This window comes from Ornithorhynchus anatinus, chromosome 16 (genome assembly GCF_004115215.2).
Source record: "Ornithorhynchus anatinus isolate Pmale09 chromosome 16, mOrnAna1.pri.v4, whole genome shotgun sequence".
Classification (NCBI taxonomy): Eukaryota; Metazoa; Chordata; class Mammalia; order Monotremata; family Ornithorhynchidae; genus Ornithorhynchus; species Ornithorhynchus anatinus.
Genome location: NC_041743.1, coordinates 35706440 through 35731100, shown reverse-complemented (window position 1 = coordinate 35731100; position 24661 = coordinate 35706440). Strand labels below are relative to the sequence as shown.

General features: G+C 51.4%; 2 protein-coding genes across 4 annotated transcripts in view; one reads left to right on the top strand and one right to left on the bottom strand.

Moving 5' to 3' along the window:
* Positions 1–21: 21 nt before the first annotated feature.
* On the top strand, positions 22–19272 carry DPCD (deleted in primary ciliary dyskinesia homolog (mouse)). 3 transcript variants are annotated; one of them, XM_029081296.2, is made up of 7 exons: positions 22–140; positions 3394–3474; positions 7775–7899; positions 8092–8225; positions 13792–13865; positions 17995–18097; positions 18813–19272. In XM_029081296.2, the coding sequence occupies exons 1-6, from the start codon at positions 77–79 to the stop codon at positions 18087–18089; spliced, it is 573 nt and encodes a 190-aa protein (XP_028937129.1). In that variant the 5' UTR covers positions 22–76; the 3' UTR covers positions 18090–18097; positions 18813–19272. The 3 variants fall into 3 exon arrangements, with proteins under 3 accessions (XP_028937129.1, XP_028937128.1, XP_007671372.1); XM_007673182.3 differs by lacking the exon at positions 13792–13865 and adding an exon at positions 1860–1986 and having other exon boundaries at positions 92–140; XM_029081295.2 differs by lacking the exon at positions 13792–13865 and having other exon boundaries at positions 24–140.
* Positions 19273–22044: 2772 nt separating this feature from the next.
* The window catches only part of FBXW4 (F-box and WD repeat domain containing 4), a 106486-nt gene continuing 103869 nt past the window's right edge, over positions 22045–24661 (bottom strand). Inside the window, exons 7-9 of the mRNA XM_029081290.1 lie at positions 24124–24264; positions 23638–23779; positions 22045–23395 (exon numbers count right to left, since the gene is read on the bottom strand). Of these exons, the coding sequence (XP_028937123.1) occupies positions 23279–23395; positions 23638–23779; positions 24124–24264 (400 nt within the window). The 3' untranslated portion in view covers positions 22045–23278. The remainder of the gene's footprint in view (positions 23396–23637; positions 23780–24123; positions 24265–24661) is intronic.

The window sequence follows — 24661 nt, the reverse complement described above, 5'->3', positions numbered from 1 at the left end:
AGGGAGGGAGTACTTCCGGGGCAACCGGAAGTGGAGCGGCGGCCGTTGCTATGGTTGCGCGGCGGGCTTGGGGAAGATGGCGCGGCCGGGCTGGCTGGACGGGCTGAGGGCCGCCGAGAAGACGGCCCTCCTGCAGGACGGTAACGGCCGTCGGCCCTCCCCTGTCCGCCCTCCGCCTTCCTTTGCAACCCCGCTGTCTCCCGGAGGACGAGGCCCCTCCTGGGCGGGAAGGTGTCCCTGCGGCCTTGTCCTCCCCCAACCGCCGAGCGCGGTGCCCGCCCGCTGCGCTTTGGGCGAGCCACTTCTCGGGGCCTCCTCTGATCAGTAATAATATTGTGGTATCTATTAAGCGCCGACTAGGTGCAGAGCACTGTTCTGAGCGCTGGGGGAGATGCAGGGGCATCAGGTGGTCCCTGGGGAGGCGCCCAGGCTTCATCCCCATTTTCCAGAGGAGGGAACTGAGGCCCAGAGAATAATAATGTTGGTAGTTAAGCGCTTACTAGGTGCAGAGCACTGTTCCAAGCGCTGGGGGAGATGCAGGGGCATCAGGTGGTCCCACGGGAGGCTCCCAGTCTTCATCCCCATTTTCCAGAGGAGGGAACTGAGGCCCAGAGAATAATGATAATGTTGGTATTTGTTAAGCACTTACTATATGCAGAGCATTTTTCTAAGCACCGGGGGAGATACAGGGGCGTCAGGTGGTCCCTCGTGAGGCTCCCAGTCTTCATCCCCATTTTCCAGAGGAGGGAACTGAGGCCCAGAGAATAATAATAATGTTGGTATTTGTTAAGCACTTACTATATGCAGAGCGTTGTTCTAAGCGCTGGGGGAGATACAGGGTCATCAGGTGGTCCCCCAGGAAGCTCCCAGTCTTCATCCCCATTTTCCAGAGGAGGTCACAGAGGCCCAGAGGAGTGAAATGACTTGCCCACAGTCACCCAGCTGACAAGGGGCAGAGCCGGGATTCGAACCCGTGACCTCCGACTCCCAAGCCTGGGCTCTTTCCAATGAGCTACACTGCCCCACGGGGGACCACCTCATCACCTTGTATCCCTCCCTCGGCGCTTAGAACGGTGCTTGGCACATAGTAAGCGCTTAACGAATGCACCGTTATTAGCCAGCACTCAATAAATACGATTGAATGAATGGGTAAATGAGTGGGGCTTGTCCCCTCAGAGCCCTCCCCCTCCCCGGGCCTTCCTCTCTCCCCCCCGCCCCGCCAAATCTCCGTTCTTCCTTCATTCATTTATTCAATAGTATTTATTGAGTGCTTACTATGTGCACAGCCCTGTACTAAGCGCTTGGAATATAAAAATAAATGATGGTATTTGTTAAGCGCTTACTAGGTGCAGAGCACTGTTCTAAGCGCTGAGGGAGATACAGGGTCATCAGGTTGTCCCACGTGAAGCTCCCGGTCTTCATCCCCATTTTACAGAGGTAACTGAGGCACAGAGAAGTGAAGTGACTTGCCCAAAGTCACACAGCTGACAAGCGGCTGAGTGGGGATTTGAATCCATGACGTCTGACTCCCAAGCCCGGGCTCTTTCCACTGAGCCACGCTGCTTCCCTCTATACAATTCAGCAACAGATCGAGGCAATCCCTGCCCAATGACGGGCTTACAGTCTAATCGGGGGAGACGGACGGACAAAAACAAGACAAAATAATCACGATAAATTCCCTTCAGAGCTCCCCACCCCCAAGGCCCCCCAGGGGCTCCTTCCACCTATGCGCCTCATCTCCTACACCCCCCCCCCCCCACCATCTCTGCTCTGCCCGCTCAGCCCTCCTGGAACACCCAAGCAAGGGGGGGCGGGGACCCCATCTGAGAGAGGGTTGAACCGACTGCCGTAATTTTTAGGTCTCTGATCTCATCTTACACCAGACGAGGTCTCCAAAGGGTTTTCTTGTGTCTTGAGCTGTAAAGGAGCCCGTCCGCGGGGCATAGTTTAGGATGCCAAGTCAACTCCCCAGCTCACCTTCCTCCCGTGAGTTGCCTGAGTTTGTTCCGCTCAATCTTCCCTTTTCTGTGCCTTAGTCTGTGAAATGGCCTTTTGCCTGCCTCCCCCAGCTGCTCCCGAGTTTTGTTAGTAAGATGCTGGCAGTTCTTAGGTGTAGGGACGAGAATTTAATAATAATAGAATAATGTTGGGATTGGTTAAGCCCTTACTCTGTGCAAACCACTGTTCTAAGCACTGGGGGGGTTACAAGGTGATCAGGTTGTCCCACGAGGGGCTCACGGTTTTAATCCCCATTCTCCAGATGAGGGAACTTAGGCACAGTGAAGTGACTTGCCCAGAATCACACAGCTGGCAAGCTGCGGAGCTGGGATTAGAACCCATGACTTCTGACTCCCAAGCCCGGGCTCTTTCCACTGAGCCACGCTGCTTCTCGTGCTTGTTATGAGCAGGGAATGTATCTATAGAAGTTCTATACCTTGTTATCTAGTGAGGGAGCTAGAGATAAAATAAAGCAAGAGGGGGCTGTGGTGGAGGGGAATTATAATGTGTGGGACACTGCAGCCGTGTTTTAGAGTATAAATGGATTATCTGCAAGGTAGCTGGGCAGTTTTACCGGGGCTCTGAACTGCAGCGCAGGAAAGGATAACACCAAATGCCAATTACTTCTGTAAATATTCCAATACTCTATTTCACTTCCCCAAAATCTGTTTCCCCCTGTAGACAGTAAGCACCTTGTGGGAACCGAACATGTCTACCAACTCGTCCTTATTGCAGTTTGCCAAACGATTAGTAGAGTGCCCTGCACACAGAAGGCACTCGGTAAATTCCATTGATTGATTGCAGTGGGGGTGTGAAGAGGCTTTTGGATCAGACCTTTTTCAACCTCCTTTATGAAGAGTGGTTATCAGTCATTTCTCTATACCTCCCACGCAGCTGGTAGACTTTCTTTTAGCAGGAACAGATTTTGTTTAATTTACTGTATTGTTTTTTTCCCCCCCACTATACCTGCCCATTCCACTTTTAGATTGCAAACCCCTTATGGGGCCAGGGTCTGGGTCTGAATTAATGGCCAGTTATTCATCTAAGCACTGATTAAAGTATTTCACACATCATGATTTAGGAGACCAGCTGTCTGAAGTAAGGAAGTACTCTCAACCTTACTCCGTTAATGTCGATCTCCCCCTCTAGCTCATTATGGGCAGGGAATGTATCTATTGACTCTGTTGCATTGTACTCTCCCAAGCACTTAGTACAGTGCTCGGTACACAGTAAGTGATCAATAAATACATTGATCGATTGGTTATTCAAGGCAAATCTCCACTACAGAGAGGTTGGGACTGTATCATTAATAATATCAGTATCATCAGTTGGAAAACATTGACCTGAATTCTTGTGTTTTGGAAGCCAATGAAATTTATTGTGTTTTGGGTTTAGGAAGAAGGAAAGTGCATTACTTGTTTCCCGATGGGAAGGAAATGGCAGAAGAATATGACGTGAAGACCAGTGTGCTGCTTGGTAAGGAGAAGTCCCTGGTACACTCCCAACTCCTTGATATTTGGGCTTAAGGGAGAGACAGGGCCGTGTGAATGTTCTGGATCATCCAGTTTTGACCACTTGGATTCTGTGAGCTGTTAGGAGTTGTATTGAGGGAACAAGAAACCTAGTCCCTAAGAAGGATGGTATTGGCTAGGAAGGGGGAGAGGCGAAAATAGACTCCTCCCTCTCAATTCCCCCAACTCCATTTATGGGGGGAGAGAAGGAAATTTTTCATTTCATTGAAGGCTAAGTTACCTGCATGTGCCTCCATTTTTATTCCAAAATGGCTCTGTGGTCTAGTATCACCTCTAAAGCACATTACTATGAGCTTACAGGAGAGGGAATGGTGCTTTATAGGTGCTACAGTATTGTGCACACAGTAAGCGCTCAGATACCACTGATTACATCGGTCTGAGATGTCTGCAGAATCACTGGCAGACTTGGCGGTCCGGAGGGGAGAGTGGTGACTTTGGGCAGTACGGTATTACCACTTTTACCGGTGCACCATTAAGTTTTTGACAAGTGTCAGTCCTTCCTAACTTGTCACCTCCAAGAAGGATTTGAGCCCCACAAGTTAAAGTGACCATTCCTGAAGATCGTCTGATGTCTCCATATTTAGGTTCTGGAATCACACATTAATACAAACCAGCTTCATGAATCCCTGGGACTTCAAGTTCAATATGATCCAAGGTCCAGGGCCTTGAAACAGTGGGAGTTTGAGTTGGTTTCTGATGTCAGTCCCTTTATTAAGTTCCATCTGAAAATGCTCAGACCAGTGTTAGAATTGAGGGGTGAGTTCTTTCTCGCGATTATTCCTGACTCCAGTTTCTTTATGGAATTTATTGTCAGGCAGAATTGGCTGGGGGATATTCTTTTTTTCCTCTCTTCCTGACAGCTCATAAATGTCCAGAGAGTTGAAAACACAGACTGTGCGGGGTTTGCGTTTTGTTTGTCTCCGACTTAAAGCTCATATCCTGCTCATGTTTGGATGAAGCTTAAAGCGATGATGCTTCCTTATTAAGAAGCGCTCGGCATAATCCCAGCTGGTTCTGTCTGCTACTATTAAAAATCTTGATGTGTTTAGCATGTGAGGCTGGTTCAGTGCAAACCAATACAATAGTAATATCATAACCATCCATTTGAATTTATGGATCCCCCAGTGTACTGCTGCCTCTGGATTCCTAACAGAATATAACTACAAAAACAAAAGGTAGGAGTGCCTAGCAACCGCTCGAGCAACTGTAAAGACAGAAGCCTCTGCCTGCCCCATAAGTTACCAGTAACACACCCGGACCAGCTCCTCAGCCCATGGTAATTAAAAAACAGCCTTTTCCCTTATGATTTATTAAAAAAAACCCTACAGACTCATCTGCCCTTTGCGGACATATCATATTTAAAGGCAGGCAATTGCCTCTCCTCCATGGCATTTCCAGCATTCTGCCAGCATTAACTCATCGCTCTAGGGGAGAGAAAATCAGCCATCACTCCTCATTTCCTATATCTCAGAAGCCATAACCGAGACACAGAAGTGAAATGACAGGGCCAGATTTGAAAGCATTATATCTCACTTCCGATCTCCTCTAGGTCGTCAGTGAACTTGTCCTCTTGGCAGGGTATGTGCCTAACAACTCTGCTGTAGTGGTACTCTCCCAAGTGCTTATTACAGTGCTCTGCACAGATTAAGAGCTCAATACATACCATCAAGTGATGTCTCCTGGACCACACTGCCTTCCTCAGGAAAGATGTCCTGGGGTTTCCCTAGTAGTAGGTGATGTCCTCAGCCAATTTTATCTGGGCCACAATGCCAAACCTCAGCTATAGAAGGGGGCCATGTAACCTTTTCAGGTGTAATTCACCTTTGAGAATTCAACTGCATTTTAGTTTTCAAATGTAACTAAAAGGGCTGGATGTGATTGGTCATGGAGCCTGCAAAGTGGAATGTGGAGTGCTTTTCTGTGGCAGTCATTGCACCTAATTGCCTTTCTTTCATCTTCTAGCTAACATAACGCTTAGCACGAGGCTTGGAACAATGTACGCTCTTAACAAATACCACAAGAATCATTATTTTTCCATCAAAACCCAAACATCTTTCTTAGCCAGAAAGTAATACGTGATCTAAGATGAACCAATAGATTCTCCATTTTTACAGGACAAAGTTTTCCCAGTTTGTGATCTCAAGCACATCCACTTCAGCTGTTTGTAGCCTCTTCGCCATCACCCGACGGGGATTCCGTTTTTTGGGAGGGGGAATGGCCACTCACGATCAGAACATCAAACTGGCCCCCAAATAAATCGGATGTGTCGAAGGGGGACCGAGGACTGGTGAACCTACCCCTCCCTGTGTGTGTGCATGCACAGACACGCACATACACACTTCCACAGTGACATGTGGATCACCAACTTGCTTTGGTACTTTTACCACCAGCCTCACTCCCGTTGGTAGACTCAGAGCTCTTTTGTCCCAAAGCACTTGACAAACTCTCTAAATGGCCCACTAGGCTCCCGCCTACCCTTTTGGAATGGGCTGTGACAGCTGTTTAATAGCCACCCAGCAACATGATGGTATTCTAGGGCAAGAAAAGAAGAATCCCGAATACAATTTAAGCTACAGGGAGTGTTTAGGCAAGTGGAATGTAATTATCCAAACTGGAATTTGGCCAGAACTCGGGGCCTCTGCTTCCCATCCCACCTGGAAGCGAGAACCTGCATCCGCCCGGCCCGGCCGCCCCTCGCTGAAGTGGGAGGGAGAAAGCCCTGCTCTCGGAATCACTTAATGTCTTGTCTCGGTCGGTCCCCCCTGTGACGACCCGGATCCAGGCTCCTTTCCCAGGCAGGACTGACCTGGCCCAACCTCCTGTAGGAGGAGATGGCAGCAGGCCCTGGGCCAAATCTAGCGTGTAATCAAATTGTGGCGCAGGTATGCAATGAGGAAAACTGGTAATGGGCCTCTCTCACCATGGGAAACCTGTTGTTAAATTCAACAACAGAGATCAGAAAGGAGGGAGACGTGACCTGGGGGAGGGCAAGGTGATGGTAGAGCTGAGCATGCTGCTCTGATTGTTCCTGGGGCTTGTTCTCCTTGGGAGGAACTGATGAGGAAGCTTCCCCTGGAACCCCAGCGGGAATGTGACTGGGGACCTGGGTTCTAATCCCGGATCTGCCACACATGCCTGCTGGGTGAGCTTGGGCAAGTTACTTAGCTTGCCTGTGCCTCAGCTTACCTGTAAAATGGGGATTCAGTACCTGTTCTTCCTCATAGATTGTGAGCCCTGTGTGGGACAGGGACTGTGTCTGACCTGGCTATCTTTTTTTTTAAATGGTGTTTGTTAAGCACTTACTATGTGCCAGCCACTGTACAAAGCACTGGGGTTAAACACAGCCCTGTCCTATCTAGAACTCGTAGTCTTAATCCCCATTTTACAGATGAGGCACAGAGAAGTTAGGTGACTTGCCCAAGGTCACACAGCAAAGCGGAGCCGGGATTAGAACCCAGGTCCCTCTGACTGTCAGGCCCGTGCTCTTTCCACTAAACCACATTGTATCTTCCCCAGGACTTAGAACAGCGCTTAACAAATGCCACAATTATCATGAAAGAGCGCGAATGGTACCGATCAGCCCTCTAACACCTCCATCACATTCTTGTCCCCCCAAATCTCATGACCGAGGTTTATCCGTCACTCCCAGTGGGAGACTCCATCGTCATTCCCCAGAGAAAAAGGCCAAATTCATATAGGCAGAGGTTGAGTCATCCTTCTTTTGGGCTCTGATTTACTGTTGGGGTCGGCAGTGAGATCACCAACTAGTCATTGATCACACCCGTTCAGAGCCCTGCCTGTGAAAGTGCCCCAGGAAAATTGGGGCCATTTCCTGGGCATTAACAAAAGCGGAAATAAAATATCTGAAATAAAATCCAGGGTATGAATGAGAGCTGTCCTAAAGCTGCCAGGAGGGACCAAGGACTGCACACCTCCTCCCCCCGGCCTCCCAACCCAGGATATTATAAACTGTAATGATAAAAGGGAGAATTGATAAAAGAATCTCTAGATCAGAGTATTTACCATCACGCTCGCTAAAGAATGGAGTCGTTTCTCCCTTACCCCACTACTTCACGAATGACAGAGTGGTCCAACCCTGGATGAGCCATCAAGGAAGTAGGAGGGCCAACATCGGTAGACATCTTTAAAAAAGAAAAACCAACCCCCTCATCTGGCTTGGCTAGTTGTGGTGGAAAAAGGTGATGATGAGGCCAGCTCCGTGAATCTGATTCTGTTTTCTCCAGCGAGAAAGTGGCGCCTGAAGAACGCACTGGGAGCTGTCGGCCAGTGGCAGGTGGAGGTGGGAGAGCCTCCTGCTCCTGCTGGTGGAGTACCGGGTTCTGAGCTCATCAAGGAAAGCAGCTCTAATGTACGTCTGGGTGTCCAGATCACGGTGACGCAACTTGGTGTCGGCTGTAGGGTGGGCCCGGGCTGGAGGGAAGGTGGGTTGGCCATTTGTGGTTGAAAATGCCGCCGCCATATCAGGAGAGGAGTTGGGGATCTGGGGTCAGGCATGACCCTACCTAGCCAGAGCTTGTCACAATCTGATTGGTTTCTTCAGCCCATCTTCCTGCGGAAGGACACCAAGACGAGTTTCCAGTGGCGGATCCGTAACCTTCCCTATCCCAAAGAGGTCTACGGTGTCGGCGTGGACCAGAAGGAGCGCTGCTGCATCATCCGGACCACTAACAAAAAGTCAGTAAGAGGGGTGGGGGCCTCTGAATGAGGACTGGGTGTGAGAGCATAGGGTGCCCCTCCTTGAGAGCCTGAAGGGCTGCCTCCCCCTATTGCCGGAATTAGAGGGGGACTGAACTCTAACCCAGTCCTACAGGGAAGGTGAAGGGGATGTAGTCGCTAGGGCCTTTAGCAGCCGCCTGCATCCTATTTACGTGTCAGCTACTGGGCAAATGGCAAATAGTCTCACACCTTCCTCCTGTGAGCCAGCCTGGGTTTTGGCCTTTTCCTTGTTCCTTGATTCTCCTGGGCTCTACTCACCTCCTGGGTTCCAGGTAGCTTCTTGTAAGACTTTCCAAAGGACCTTAGTGCCAGCAGGGTGTGCTGGCTTCCTCGCCGCTGCCTCTGCCAAGGGATGAGTCCTTCCCAACTCTCTGAGATGGTTTCTCATCTCCGGGGATGGAGAGGTGATCCCCTGCCCCCCATCCCAGCATTTGCAAGAGTGTTCAAGAGCTGGGCTCTGTCCTTTCCATCTAGATCAGTCAGGCTTGCCAGAATTGCCTGGGGACAAAGAAGCCATAAACCCAAAGTGATTCTCCACCTAGCCCTGTGCCTGCATATTTTCAAGGCAAGGGAGAATGGAGCTCACTAAGGTAAAAGGAATACTGCCCTTTGAGGGGTTCCCATCTCTAGGCATGGGGCTTTGGAGGCTGGAGATATTCTCCCAGGTGAGCTGCTTCTAACCACACTACACTGTATTCATTTCATTCGAATGCAAGTGAGTCCCAGTTGTCAACAGCAGATACTGAGAATCTCCTGTGGGCAGAATTCTGTACTTGAGAACAAGCCAAAGTAATAAGACCTGCCTCCCTCCTTAGGTTGCAAGGTCTTTGAGGGCAAGGACCAAACATACAATAAATAAAACAGCATAGGTTAAAAATGATAAAAATGAAAGGAAGTAAAATGTATATGAATGATTGCTAAAATGGCTGAAGTGTCAGATTGAAGAGGTGGCTTGTTAGGAAGGCTTTGAACGGGGAGAGGAAGGACTTGGTGGCTTTTGAAGGGAGAGCCTTCTCTTTCAAAGGTCAGGCCTGAGCACATCTTTAACCTCAGTTGCTTCCCTCTACCTATAATTTATCTGTGTCTGTCTCCCCTGCTAGATTGTAAACTTGAGGGCAGAGATCATGTCTACAAACTGTATTGTACTCTCCCAAGTCCTCAGTATAGTGCTCTGTACAGAGTAAGTGCTCAGTAAATACCATTGACTGATTGGAGATGGGGGAGTTGTAAGGGAGGGCAGTTTGGAAGTGAACCTAGGAGTAATAAAGAACGCAGACTGGATTATAGGGGGAGAAGAAAGCCAATAATAATAATAATATGAAAAAGAATTGTGACATTAAGTGCTTACTATTTGTCAAGCACTGTGTACTAAGCAGTGGAGTATTTTCAGTCTCAGCAGATTGGACCCAGTCCCTGTCTCACATGGGGCTTACAGTCTAGGAGGGAGGAGGACAGGTATTTTATCCCCATTTTACAGATGAGGTAACAGGCACAGAGAAGTGGAGCAACTTGTCCACGATCACACAGCAGACCTGGGATTACAACCCAGGGCTTCTGACTCAGGCCTGTGCTCTATCCACTAGCAGATAGGTACAAGGGGCTCAGTCACTGAAGAGCAGGGTTTGTGGCGTCCCACACGTCGGAACTGCTCAGTGGCTAAGTAGTTCCACATCCCGAGTGGGCTGGGGGCCAGACGGAGCTCAGACCTTCCTCGGGCCCCCCATTTGTACTTTCCCATACAGCGGTCAAGAGCTGGCAGCCCTCGCCATCGGGCAGGACCGTGGCCTCGTGCAACCAACTCCGCTGCCCCCTCTTCGCCTCTGGGTGCTGCAGGGTAATGAGAGTTGCCACTTACCTGCCTCTCCTGGGAATAGGGGAGGATTAATGAATTAATATCTTGGTGATCGCTGCCTGGGCCGGCAGAGGCCCCCGCGGCAGGCAATTCTCCGATAAATAAAAAGTAAAGGCGATAAGGGATTTGTGTTTATAAAGCACTTTGAAGTCCTTCGACAGAAGGCAGTTTAGTCTAGTTATGATGCTCGTTATTAATGGTACTTAATACCGGAAGTGGAATTTAGCAATTCCAGATGACACAGATTGCTTTGGGGCCAGAGAAACCCTCCTCTCCCCCTCATCCCCCTCCCCAACTTTCTCCTACAGCAAGTAGTCCCCTGAGCGTGAACTCCAAGCTGAGCACAAAAGTGCTTTTGCCAAATGAGTTATGTGCTGGTCATCCTGGAGACCACCGCCTGCTCTCTTCTCTCCCCCAAGGGGGTCACTGTCGATTCCAGCCGGAAAACGGAAAGGTGATTTGGGGGGGGTCGCCGGGGGAGCCCCACTCTTGCCTTCGCAGCAGTAGCGATAGTTGGTTCAGCAGGGCGGGTGGAGCGGGCTTCCGGATGAGAAGCCGGCCGGCTGCAGGTGGCGCCCTTGGCAAGGAGCTGTGACATCCCAGAGCCAAGGGGAAAACTGGGCAAAATGTTCCCCGAGTCCGGGAATCCCCGGGAATCAGGATGGCCCGGGGACAACCAGGGACTGGAAGGATGGTGGACTGCCCTAGGGGAGCCAGAATTCCTGCCGGTGGAGGGAGGATGGTTCGCCCCCCCCCCAGCCGGGAATTCATACCCGGCACCCATTGGCTCCCTCCTGCCTATCTCTATTTTTATTTATGGTATTTGTAAAGTGCTTACTATGTGCCAAGTACTGTGCTAAGCACTGGGATAAATATGAGCTAATCAGATTGGACACAGTCCTTGTCCCACATGGGATCCACAGTCTTAATTCGATTTTACTGATGAGGTAACCGAGGCACAGAGAAATTAAGTAACTTGCTCCAAGTCACACAGCAGACAAGTGGCAGAATCGGGATTAGAACCCAGGTCCTTCTGACTCTCAGGCCCATCCTCTATCCATTAGGCCACACTGCTCTCTACCTTTAACTTTTGAATAAGGAATCTGCCTATCCAGCTGGTGCCATGATTCTGGTATCTGACAACAACAGTGCCTTGAACTTGTAGAGTGCTTTTATTTCTCCAAAGGACAGTTCACATCGTCCTTATCGTCATCAGTGGTGTTTACTGAGTGCTTACTGGGCATAGAGCACTGTAGTAAGCCCTTGGGAGAGTACAGTAGAACAGAGTTGGCAGATGGGTTACCTGCCCATAGTGAGCTTACTTTCTAGAGAATCAGTTATTTCTTTTTTTATCCTTCTGGCCTCCCTGTGGTGTAGGGAGTGGGAGGTATTAATATCCTGGGTTCTCAATGAGGAAACCAAGAGAGAGGTTAAATGATTTCATCCTTCTGACATCTCTGTGAAGGAGGAAGAGGCAGGTATTAATATCCCATTTTAAAGATGAGGAAACGGAAGCACGGAGGAGGCCGAGTGACTGGCCCACGCTCACGTAACCAGCCAGTAGCCAAGGTGGGATTAGGCTTCCTGCCTCCTGGGCCCGTGCTCTTTCCTCTACCATCCAATAAACCTATTGGGGGTCTTGAGGGAGTGACAGATTCAGACTTTGAGGTTTGATGTGTGAGAACGACAGTCAAACCAAACCCCAGGAGCTTATATCCCTTCCACGTAATTTGTTTGTGTTTTGGAAATGGTGTGACTTCTATTCGAGGTTAAGCAGTGCCGGTGGTTGGCATTGGAGGGGCCCCTGGAGCCAGTGGGCAGGTGCGCTATCCGTTCGAGATTGGGGTGCGGTGGGCATCGGGCTGAGAAACAGTGTCGTTTTATGTGGGGAGCAGCTGACCTGCAGAAGGCCCGCTCTGTCTAGTAGCTGCATTTGATTTCCCGGCAGAGTAGGGGGGAGCGGGCGGACGGCAGGTGTCGGTGGGTGTGAGGGCCGCTATGGTTGAGGGGACACTTTCAGTCCCAGCCACTGTGCTCAGGTGCTTTTATCTATAAAAAACAAAGTTCTCTGGGACGAAAATGTTTTGTACGAGTTCTCAGCATGGAGGTAAATTTTGTGTGTGAGGTGGGGAGGGCGGGGGAAGGGGGAGTCAAAGGGGGCGGAGGAGGGCTATGAGAGACTCCATTTGGCCATCTCCGACTTCTCCCAGCGATGGAAAAAAAAAAAGCGCTCTCCCGACTAAGAGGGGACCGGTGTTTTTTTGCGCTTGGGTGACCCAAGCGGCGGCTTTGAAGGCCGTCAGCTTGGCTTGGACTTAGCCCTCAATAAGGATGAGGGCCTTTGAAGAACTCTGTCGTTTAGAAATAGCCCTGGAACTGAAAAATGTGCACTGTGCCTACGCAGTGTGGGACCGTCTACGTCTTTGAATGAGCCAACAATAATAATAATAATAATAATCCTGGCTTTGTGCTCGGTGGGGCTTTCCATCAGAGGTGCCCGGGGCCCTCTGCTGACACGCCGCTGCTCCTCCCAGCACCTCCCGCCTGGCCGGCCCAGTGGCCATGCCACCCAGCGGACGCTATCTAGACCCGGGGAGCCTCCCGCTTCAGGATGAATGTGCGGGGTGCAGTAGCCCCATGCAGGAATGTCAGGGTGGCGTCAAGTCAGGTTTTGTGTGCGTGTGTTTCTGTTTGAACACCCAAGCGAAGCGCCAAAAGTGAGCATTAATTCAGTGTTAAGAGTGAAGTTTGGCTCTACCAAAAGTTATGATTCCCCCCAGTGGCCATACATTGGCCACGTTACACGACCTTAGTACAGTGTTGCGCACACTGTAAGCGCTCAATAAATACGATTGAATGAATTACAGGACCATTAAGGAACGAACCTTAACAGCCCATCGAGCGGGACAAAAGAGAGAGAGAGAGAGAGTGTGTGTGTGTGTGTGTGAGGTAAAGGCTGGGAGGAACCTTAACTTTTGAATCTCCTCAATTTGGTGGGTTTATATTTTCAGCTGCATTAACGTAGTTAGTTGGAGGAAGAGAGAATAGGCGTCCTCAGTAGCGGCCCTGAAGGGTTTGGTTTTTGTGGGTGGTTTTTGGATTTGACTATAGACGCCCTTCTAGAAACCTGCCAGAAGCCAAGTGGCTGGCCCCCGGCTTTCCCCGAAACATAATAGAATGTGTTTAAAGAAAAGGCCGCAGCCCTTGCAGCGGTAGAGTTGCTGATTAGAGAGTCAAGTGCAGTTCTTTTCAAGTCCTCAGGGTGAGCTCCAAGGGCAGAGAATCCCGGTGGAAAGAGGCTGGACAAATGAACCATTGAGGGGCCCCGGAGTCAGGTGCTGTTAGTTTACTGCCAGCCGAGGAGGTTGCCCTCCCTCGCTCCATCCCTCCCTCCCTCCCTCCCCCGGGCAGCGCCGAGGATGCTTTGAGGGGAATTCGTTTAAACCTCTCGCTGTAAACGCAATCCATTAGACCGAACTCTCCAAATAAAGCCCGGCCACTGCCGCCCCTCCCCCGCCCCGGCCCCACTGTCTAACCTGATTCAATTATTGTTGTTAAAGGTAGCGGTAGTGTTACAAGGAACGGATGGCAATCCAAGCAGATCTAGTTTCCTTTGATCCTGTCACAGATTTTAGTTGGAGGCCAACTGGAAGTGTCTCTCCTTTTCCCCAGCGCCTGGTCCCCAGACAGCAGAATGCGGGGTCTCTGTCTTTCCTGCTGCCCCTCTCCTTTGAAACATCGTGGCTGTGAGTTTCCCTCTCTCTCTCTCTCTCTCTCTCTCTCCTTTTTTTGTCTATTGGGAAGAAGTTAACACTTCCTTAACATGTCTTTGTGTTCATCTAATCTCTGCTGTTTAACCTTTGACATCCCCCTTATTATCGGTGTCTGCCACCTTTCCCAAATACCAACAGCAGTGACAACACAGAATGCTTTAAGCCCCGCGGTAAGGAATCGGCCGCATTCCACCCTGTTTGGATCGGTTTTCTCCGTGAGCCGGAGAGCTTTGGAAAACAAACCGAGTGGGTTTTGTGCTGGGCTCTGGCCATTAGTTCATCAAAGCCAGTTTTGCAGGGGGAAGGAACTCCCCTTGTTTGACTCCTTTTAAACTGTCAGCGTTTAAATAAACACTCTCCCGGGGTTCTGTCCAGGGCACCTCACTGCCAGAGGGTGGCCGGTGTGTAGGAAGAGAGGGGAGCAGGCGGGATGGGGCGGGGGCTGGCTGGGTGTTTGTGTGTCTGTGTGTTGGGGGGTGGAGGACTGTTAGGGGGAGGGTCTTGGATGAAACTGGCAGAAGGCTGGAAGGCCCAGTGGAGGCTAGGAAATGAACAGGGCTGTAGAGTCACACCTTCAGTGACACAGACTCTGCCTCGGGCCCTGCACTTTCCTCAAGTAGGGGAGCAGTTGTTGCCAAGTGCACCTAGTCATCAGGGCCTTTTGAAGTCCAGCCCCTTTGAGACCGCCGGGGAGGGCTCAGGGGGGCAGCCGGGCCTGCCCCGATCGACCCCAGCCCTTTGAGGCAGGTGGCCCTTTACAGACACTGACGGGCAGGGAACGTGCCTCCCTCTCCCTCCCTCCCTGATCCAGGACAAGTTTGAACCTGCCCCCCTTAGGCGCTCACTAGAATCATCCATAGCCTTTTCCCCACTCAGACTTCCGAGCACTTAGCTCCAGTGATGCCCTGTCCGGGGAGGGGACGGGCAAAATCCTCCTCCCATTGTATAGATAGATGGTAAATTTGGGCTGGGGAGGTGAGACCGAAAGCAGGGATGCTTAGTGTGACTGACAGCAAATTTCTAAAGAGAATGGCATCAGTTTGGCTCTCTGCTAAGGAAGTGAGCTAACACCTTACTAACAATAATCACAATAATAATAATGGTGTTTGTTAAGTGCTTAATATTTGCCAAAGATGGTATTAAGCACTGGGGTAATCAGGTCAGGCCCAATCCCTGCCCCATATAGGTATCTTAGTCAAAGTAGGAGGGAGAGCAGGTAGTGAATTTTGAGTTTACAGATGAGGAAACTGTGACTCAGTGAAGTTAAATGACTTGCCCAAAGTCACTCAGCAGACCATTGATGGACATGGAATTGTAACCCGGGTCTCCTGACTCCCAGGCCTCTGCTCCCTCCACTACGCCACATGACTTCTCGAGTGGATTGGTTATTCCCCCATTGGTGGTGTTTTGGGCATTTCTCAAAAATGAAGGCAGAATGGGCAAAATGGGTCTGTGAGTTGGGAGATCTGGATTCTGTTCTAACCACCGGCCTGCTGTATGACTTCGAGCAGGTCACTGAACACGTCTGGGTCTCACTTTCCTTATCTATGAAATGGGGTGAGCAGTACCTATTTTTCGTTTCCCCACAAGGGCCTTGTGAAGGTAAAACGAGTGTACTAAATGTGGAAACACTTTGGAACACATTATTCAAATTCAAGGTAGTAGCATTATCTTTTGTATAGGTCAATTTGATGCCAGATTTATCCAATTAAAGTAGAATGCTGTCCCCCGAGTCCAGTGCTAAACAAGGGGCCCGTAGAGTCCTAAAATGTTTGGTCTGCTACAGGCTAACCCCAGGAGGGGTTTATTAGAGGTTCTTGGTGAATGAGTAATTCCCTTTGGCTGTACAGATAAGTATATTCTGGTTGGGTGGTTAAGGTCCTTGGGCCAGCCAGTTTGCAGGACCAAAGAAGTGACTTCAGAGGCTCTGATGTGATTTACACACTCTGTTAATCACCAGCTTAGTCTCGAGTGCCTGTAGCAGAAAGGGGGACAAAATCAGTCAATCAATGATATTTATTGAGTACTTACTCTGTACAGGGTACTGAACTAAGCGATTGGGAGAGTACAGTACAGTGGGGTTGGCGGGCATGTTCCAATCAATCAGTAGTATTTATTAATAGTGCTTACTGGTGCAGAGGACTGTGCTCAGCATTTGGGAGAGTACAATATAACAGAGTTGATAAATACGCTCCCTGCCCACGAGGAGCATACTCTAGAGAGGGACATTAATGGAAAAAAATACATTATGGATATGTACATAAGTGCTTTGGGGTTGAGGGTGGGATGAATAAAGTGCGCAGATCTAAATGCAAGGGCGATGCAGAAGGGTGTGGAAGAAGAAGTAAGGGCTTAGTCGGGCAGACCTCTTGAAGGAGATGTGCTTTTAATAAAGACTGAAGGTGGGGAGAGTGACCGTTTGTTGGATATGAAGGAGGAGGTAGTCCCAGGCCAGAGGCAGGATGTGGGCAAGAGGTCGGCTGTTAGATAATAATAATAATGTCAGTATTTGTTAAGCGCTTACTATGTGCAGAGCACCGTTCTAAGCGCTGGGGCAGATACACAGTCCCACATGAGGCTAACAATCTTAATCCCCATTTTACAGATGAGGTAACTGAGGCACTGAGAAGTTAAGTGACTTGCCCAAAGTCACACAGCTGACAAGTGGCAGAGCGGGGATTCGAACCCATGACCTCTGACTCCCAAGACCATATTCTTTCAGTTGGTAGTAGAGGAATGAAGTGTACAGGCTGGGTTGTAGTAAGAAATGAGAGTTAAAGTAGGAGGGGTAAGGTGATTGAGTGCTTTAAAGCCAATGGTAAGGAGTTTCCTGCCAACAAGAACCTTATGGTCTGGGGGCGGGGGGGATAGATATTAAAACAAATCATGGATATGTATATGTGCTGAGGGTGGGTGAATATTAACTGCTTAAAGGACATAGCTGCAAGTTCAGAGGTAACACAGAAGGGAGAGCGAGTAGGAGGAATGAATGAGGGCTTAATCAGGGAGAACCTCTTGGAGGAGATGTGGAGAGAGTAATGGTTTGTTGCCTCTGAAGGGGGAGATGTGGGCAAGGGGTCGGCAGCAAGATTAGATCAAATGGAGGTTCAGTGAATAGGTTGGTGTTAGAGGAACAAAATGTGTGCGCTGTTACAGTAGGCAATCAGTGGGGTATAGTAATAATAATGTTGGTATTTGTTAAATGTTTACTATGTGCCGAGCACTGTTCTAAGCACTGGGGTAATAATAATAATAATGTTGGTATTTGTTAAGCACTTACTATGTGCAGAGCACTGTTCTAAGCGCTGGGGTAGATACAGGGTAATCAGGTTGTCCCACGTGAGGCTCACAATCTTAATCCCCATTTTACAGATGAGGTAACTGAGGCACAGAAAAGTTAAGTGACTTGCCCAGTCACACAGTTGACAAGTGGCAGAGCGGGGATTCAAACCCATGACCTCTGACTCCCAAGCCTATGCTCTTTCCATTGAGCCACGCCGGTAACATGGGGAGAGATGATCCATTGCTTCAAAGCCAATGGGAAGGAGATTCTGTTTGGTGTACAGGTGGATGGGCAACCACTGGAGGTTCTGGTCCCAGGGGCATGTGATAGAGCCACTGTCTTATAAGCTGTCTTCACTCCCAGCAGGAACCCCTCTCCACAGAGAACCTCCCCCCCACCCCACCCCCATCCTTACCCCTCCCATCGCTATGAGGCAGCTGTATTAACCCCTGAGTCTCCAAGGCACACACCCACAGGCAGAGAAATTGTGAATGTGGCTGTTATTACGATAATTACTGTTCCTGTTCTCTCCTCTTATCGCTTTTCCAAAGATAAGCCCTCCCAGTGAACCCACTGGCCTTCCTGGGACCCCACAGAGCGTGTGCTGATGGGTTGCATGTGGATGGGGGGTGGGGGGGTTAGATGACTCTATCTGTTGCCGAACTGTACATTCCAAGTGCGTAGTACAGTGCTGTGCACACAGTAAGCGCTCAATACCATTGAATGAATGAAAGACCACAAGGACCCAGATGTCAGAGGGGCTCCCCAGACTTCTCCTTCAGTAATGTTTTCCTGTTGCTTTCTCCTGCGCATAACCAGGTACTATAAGAAGTTCACCATTCCAGACATGGACAGATATCAGCTGCCCCTGGATGGTGCTGCTCTCAGCTTTGCCTATGCCAACTGCACCCTGATTATTACCGTAAGTAGCGAGCCACAGGGTCCTCGGTTACTTCAGGGAGGTCATTTTGGGGGGTAGGAGCTCATTATTGGAGAAATGGGCCCCCCAGCATTTAATCACTTTGATGAGCCAAGGTGATGCTTTGCCACTCAAGCAGCAATACGCCAAGAGCACATGAGCTGAGTTCTAGGCCCAGGACTTCCACCACTTGCCTCTCTCCCAGTCTGTCACCTCCCTGTTGTCCTTCTGGTTACAGTGGGAAGACCAGCCCAAGCACCCCCACCTCTCCCATTTCCTGTCCCCCCTACAACAGTGCTCTAGAGTTTGGCCCTGTACCCCACCTTTCTCGGAATGTCCTCCCCTGGCTCTCTTGACCCAGCCAACACCTAGAACTCCTAGTTCTTAAATGTGGAATAGAAGCCACCCTTCCCTTAACTCTTTTCTTCACCCCACCCTCCTCCTGCCACTCATGTCTGCAGAGCCCACTGGTCCTGACTCAACCCTGAGAGACGGGGAAACCCAACTCAAACTGGCTTAGGGCACAGGCCCTTTTTATGGGCCCTGCTGACCATTGCAGATGTATCCAGGAAGAGGATTTGCCTTAGTTTCCTCTCTGAGGGAAAGGGAGCCCTGAGGGAAGGGGACTGGGGGGGTGGGGTGGGGGCCGGGATGGGGGGGTGTGTGGGTGTGGGTGTGTGTTACATGCACACACACACACAAATTCTTGGCCCCACAGTATCAGAAACCGAAGGAGATCCTGGCCGCAGAAGAGGAGCTGCAGAAGGAACTGAAGAAGGTGAAAAATGCTGGCCCAGGGGACGGGGACTGCAAGACCCAGTAGTTCACACACCTGGAGCCCTGGCCCCACCTCTGAAGAGACTGGCCGGCTGATGGGAGAGAGCTGGCTGAGATGCGGATGGTCGGGTGGGTGGAAGTCTCAGTAGTAGTGGTGGTCCTCATCACCGGGACTGGATTAAGGTGGACTTGCCGGGGGCAGAGAACGGGCTTCCAGGGCAAGAAGCCTTCTGCCCACAGGTTGCTCCCACCTGAAGCACCGGCCAGGCCTGTCCTTGCCTCACAGGCCTGCAAAGGCAGAGAAGTTTCCTCAATCTGGGCAAGTATCCCCTGCCTGGCTCTTGCCAGCCTACCTTTTATGTGTTTGCTCCATGAGTAAAGTTGGTTTGAGTTCAAGTGAAGCCCCCTTTGTTTTATCCTTTTGGCCCATAGACCCTTGACCAACCCGTTCAGACCAGGGACAGGCCAGCTTGGGAGGGAGGAGAGGGGAGCTCTGGCCCAGAGCTCATCTTACCTGGGCTTCCTGGGCTAAATCCCTTCTTCATGGGGTAGTTGGAATCATATGGAGTAGCTTCGACTGCTGATGGTTTAAGCGACTTTCAGGTGCTACAGAGTTATATTCAGAGCTGCCAAATCTCTCCCTTTGCTGCCTTACACCACTGGAGCTACAGTTGAGACCCAGGAAACCCTCCCTCCCTCCCTCCCAGCGTCCTTGGAGCTGGGCCAGGTGAGTCTCCTGAGGTTTGTCGGAGATGCAACTTCAGCAGCATCTACGACTCCTAAATTCCGTGCCTGCCTCTGATCTACTGTGGGACCTCGGGCCTCTAGCTGTGGCGCAGTTTCCTCATCTGTAAAATGGGGGTATTCACACCTGTCTCCTAGGCAGGTGGTGAGGATAAAGTGAGAAATGGGCAAAAGCACGAACATAATAATAGCGCCGTACACATTCAAGTTCCTGAAAGTTGTTGAAGGCAGCAGTCAGAAGAGGTGGGGATAGCTCACACACAGCAGGGTGGGGAGGGAGTGTCCTAGACACCCCAGAATGAGATGCAGAGAGGGTACAGGATGGATGTCAAAGAGGGCAAGCTTAGGAATCCTTGGGGGCCGCTGCTGGAGACAGATAGGATGACTAGATGGCCCAGTGGTAATAGCAGCAGCACTTATTGAGCACCCCCGTGGGCTGGGGCATTCTACCAGGTTCAGGGCAAGTAGAGGAAAAAGTGACAATTGGCATTGTGCCCCTGCTCCCTTTTACGGTACAGATGGGCCAGAGCCCAGCCTGGGGCTGGGAGAGAGTTATGATGCCAAGTTTTCTGTCAAAGGGACCCGTGTGGCTGTCTCTAAAGTCTTAACAGCATTGCTTACTAAACTTGCCAAACCTAGGCCTAAGGCTGCTTTGGGATGTGGGAAATGCACGGACCTGGGAGTCACAGAGTGTGGGTTCTAATCCCACCTCTGCCACTTGCCTACTGTGTAACCGTAAGCGCGTCACTCAAATTCTCTGGGCCTGTTTCCACAACTGTAAAATGGGGATTTAATACCTGGTCTCCCATAGTAAGTGCTTAACAAATACCGTGGGAAAAAAAATCCAAAAAATTGAGTCTCATAAGAGACAGGGATCTGTGTCCAATCTGCTTAGCTCAGATCTACCCTAATGCTTACCATATAGTACGTGTTTAACAGACACTATTATTATTACCTGTTTCAGCTGGCTGTGGCTCTGAGAAGGAAAAGCCAGGCATGCTCAGGATGCCAAGTGCTGATACAGTGCTCTGCACACAGTAAGTCCTTAATAAATACGATTGAGTGATTAAATAATAATAATAATGTTGGTATTTGTTAAGCGCTTACTATGTGCAGAGCACTGTTCTAAGCGCTGGGGTAGACATAGGGGAATCAGGTTGTCCCACATGGGGCTCACAGTCTTAATCCCCATTTTACAGATGAGGTAACTGAGGCACAGAGAAGTTAAGTGACTTGCCCACAGTCACACAGCTGACAAGTGGCAGAGCTGGGATTCGAACTCATGATCTCTGACTCCAAAGCCCGTGCTTTTGGCAATGTGCATCTCACCTGTAATCAAAGACTGCTAGTACCACAGGGTAAAGAGCTGAGTTTAGCTCTTCCCAGGCCCGGAGGAGGGTTCTGAGCTGTCGGTCCTAGGCTGCTGCCAGGGGAAGAAATAGATTTCAGGGTCAAGGCCCTGAAGCAAAGAAGGTGATGGCTCTGCCACTTGTCAGCTGTGTGAGTATGGGCAAGTCACTTAACTTCTCGGTGCCTCAGTTACCTCATCTGTAAAATGGGGATGAAGACTGTGAGCCTCTCGTGGGTCAACCTGATTATCCAGTATCTCCCCCAGCACTTAGAACAGTGCTCTGCACATAGTAAGCGCTTAACAAATACCAACAGTATTATTATTATGCCCACCCCCACCCCCCATTTCATCTGGGTCCTTCCCCCTCATACCTGAGAGCATGGAGACCGGAGCAGGCATCAACATCTGCTGTATCATACCAGGCTTTGCGAGTGAGGGCCAGAGCAAGCCTGGCAGAGAACTGGTGGGCATAGGCTCTGCGCCACTGCACTGCTGCTGTCCAGTGGTCACTCTGTGTTAGGCCTCAGGGTTGCAGTTTCCCCACATGACCATCAGAAGCAGGGGTGGGGGCGGGAAATAAATCTAGAGGAAGGCAACACCCCAGTCCTCTTCTCAGGCAAGCGGTGTCAGTTCAAGGAATGGCCTCCCCCTAGCAGGAGGAACCCACCTTACCTTCATTTTTCAAACTGGGACTCCAGCAGCCACAGCCTAAGCCGTGTCTGGCCCTCGTGCCCCTCGTACAGTGATACCCACCCTTCAGCACATGGGTCTGTGGCTGTCCCAGAGGCTTCACGCCAGGTAGAGCAGGTGCAGGAGAGAACTGTGCCCTTCCCACGAGGGGCTCAGAGGAGGGAGGAGACTGGCGATGGCAGGGCTCAGAGAGATGCAAGAGGTCTGGCTCTGATCTGCTCTGCTCAAAAGGCTCTAGGACAAGACACAGCCACATAAGTAAGAAACGGGAACTGGGGTCTCCTCCCTTCCTCTGGCCCCATCACCCCTATTGCCCTCCTTCCCTCACACATAGCCCTATTCTCGGTCTTATTCCCAGCCCTAGAGCCCTAAAGAAAAAAGCCACAGCTCAAGGAGAAGGACTTTATTTTGTCACAAAGCTTTAAGCCCTTAGCTATTCCCAAACCAGTGCCCTCTGCCCCCTTTAGCTCAAACCCAGGATAAGGTAAGATTGGGTCTCCACTAGATTTCATTTTGAGATAGCCTCTGGGGAGAGTGCTGGAAGGGGGAAAAAATTCCAGGCGATGGGGCTCCCACCTGTGCCCGAACTAGGACGGGCCTGGGCCAGGAATGGGGAGCCAGGAGGAACGGGAAGGCTTAGCCTCCTCCCTACCTGTGAGACTGGAGAGCTGAGGGGGTGTGGAGGGGGCAAAGCACGAGGGCAAAGCTGAGGCCCAGGCCTCAGGCCCAAGCAGTTCTGCAGCACCAGGCTCCAGAGTGAGACCGCAGGGAGCCTGCCGTCCACGTTCACTGCAGGTCATTATTAAAAAAATAAATTAAAATACTGTTTTTGATCCTAAACCCTGAAACAGAGCCACACGGGGGTTGTGGGAATTAGGAAGAGTCAAGGGGAAATGAAGGGTTTGGCTGAAACCACCTAGCTGAATCCCTGATTCTTCTGCCCAGTTCAAAAAGGCCTGCAGGAAGGGCACAAGGCTGCAGGGTGGAGGGAGGATCCATAGGACCAAGGGAGAGAAGGGTGAGGTGAGATGGGGTGGGGCAGGGCAGGGCAGGGATGTAAGCCTAGCTCCTGCTTGGGATCCCATGAGGGAGAAAGCTGTAATTTCTCTCTGCCTCCCACTACCAGCTGGCCCCAGAGCTTACCGCGATAGGCCACTGCAAGCTTGGATCCACACTGAAGGCAGGACTCACCCTCATGCAGTCAGGCCAGGAGAGGTGGGGTAAAGTAGGCATCCTACCCTGCCCTGCTCAAACAAACGCAGCGTTACTGTGGTTCCATGACTCCCCTTCCTCGGTCTCCCCTTGAGCCCCCACTTTGATGCCTTGTCCAAACCTCTGACTCCGGTTGGGGTCAGGGAGGCGGAGGTCAGAGCCACGCTTGTGGAGCGCGGCATACTTCTCTGGGCCCAGCCCAGGTCTCCTGCAAACCGAGGTTTGAATGCTGCGTTTCCTCCTCGGGTCTTTGGTTTGAAATGAAGAAATCACCCGGCACAAAGTTGAAAAGAGACGGGGAGGCCCGCGGAACCTTTTCTCCCGCTGGCCACGGGCCCGAAGTCACAAGATTCCCTGAGATGCCCCTGGGTGCGGCGGTCCCTTGCCGGAGAGCGGTCCCCGGCAGTCCGTCACAGGGAGCGGAAGTCGAGGACGTGGAGGCTGGAGGCCAGTGCAGCGTAGAGGTGGGTGGTGTTGAAGCGCAGACAGTACACCGGGCTGCTGTTGGGGGACGACAGGGAGAAGGCCTGTGGAGCGGGAGGACAGACGAGCGTGAGATGACATGAAGGTTCAGTGGAGGGGGAGAGGGCAGGGGAGAGCGCAGGCGAGGACCGCGAGCTCCCGAGGGCCGGAACCGTATCTGCTGATGGGCAGGTACCCCTCGGGCTCAGGACCGCACTTTTCTAGGGTCCTGTTTGGGGTCGATGGTCTGGTCCGACCCACTCTCTCGGGCCCCCAGCCCTCATGACTTGGCTCCCCCGGTCCTCACATGCAGGCAGCTCCTCTGGCGTCGATCCCACAGGCGCACCAGCCCATAGTAGGAGGAGCCACTGGCCAGCATGTGGTTCCCGTCGCTGCGGATGCAGTAAAGGGCGTTGTCGTGAGGCTCCTCCCATTCCATGACGCAGTTCCTGAAAGAAAGAACAGGGGAGTGTGTCCAAAATTCCCCCCTCACCCCCTCAGAGCTGAGAGTGGGGCTGTGGAGGGGAGGGAGAGGGATGGAGAACAGTCCCTAGAAGGGCCCTGGTGGAGGTGGCAGCAGGGGCTGCGACTGAGGCAGGGAGGCCCGGGAACGCTTCTCAAGGGGAGGGGCGGAAAGTCTGCAAGGGCAAAGCCTCGTCATCTCCCAGCCATGTCATACCTAAACACAGGCCCCCCCTCCGCCCCTGCCCCCCAGTACCATCCAGGGACCCCAGCCCCTCTGAGCCCGTGTCCCCGCTCCCTGCAAGTTGCCCAAGTCTGTGCCCATGCTCACCGGGAGCTGGTTCGGAGGTCCCAGTAGCGAATGTAGGTGTCGTAGCCACAGGACAGCAGCGTGAAGGGAGTTTCATAGCAGACATCCAGCACCCCAGCTCCCCGGTGGAAGTCGTACCCCAAGCACGTCACCAGCTGCCCACTGAGGAGAGAGCAGCGGCAGACATCACCGACAGGCTCGGACACCCCGCGTGGCCCTGGCAGGAGTCACCCTGCTCCACCCTCTTTTCTAGGGCTCTCCTAGGCTATGGCTGGGGCCATTCAGGCAAGGCCAGGATAGGCGGTCAGGACTCTAAGTCCTCTTTCGGTTTGTTCCTGGGAGCCCCAGAAGAATAATCGTCAGAGTCCACACCCCTGGGGGGGGGGGGGGGGGGGCTAAGGGAAAAGCTGAGCAAGGGGAGAGGAGGCTCATGGCAAGATGAAGCTTTAGTGAGTCTTGGGCTGTTGATGATCGAAAGCGAGGGAAGATGAGGGGTGTGATGGGGGGTGGAGGGGAGTGGGGAAATGGGACATTTCTCCCTCAAAGTTCCAGAGGTGCT

Bases quoted from the DNA above. Each gene is read 5' to 3' on its own strand.
- DPCD (XM_029081295.2), top strand. From the start codon at position 77: ATGGCGCGGCCGGGCTGGCTGGACGGGCTGAGGGCCGCCGAGAAGACG. The intron at 7,900-8,091 runs GTACGTCTGGGT...TGGTTTCTTCAG, and splicing joins TCAAGGAAAGCAGCTCTAAT to CCCATCTTCCTGCGGAAGGA. The intron at 8,226-17,994 runs GTCAGTAAGAGG...GCGCATAACCAG, and splicing joins ATCCGGACCACTAACAAAAA to GTACTATAAGAAGTTCACCA.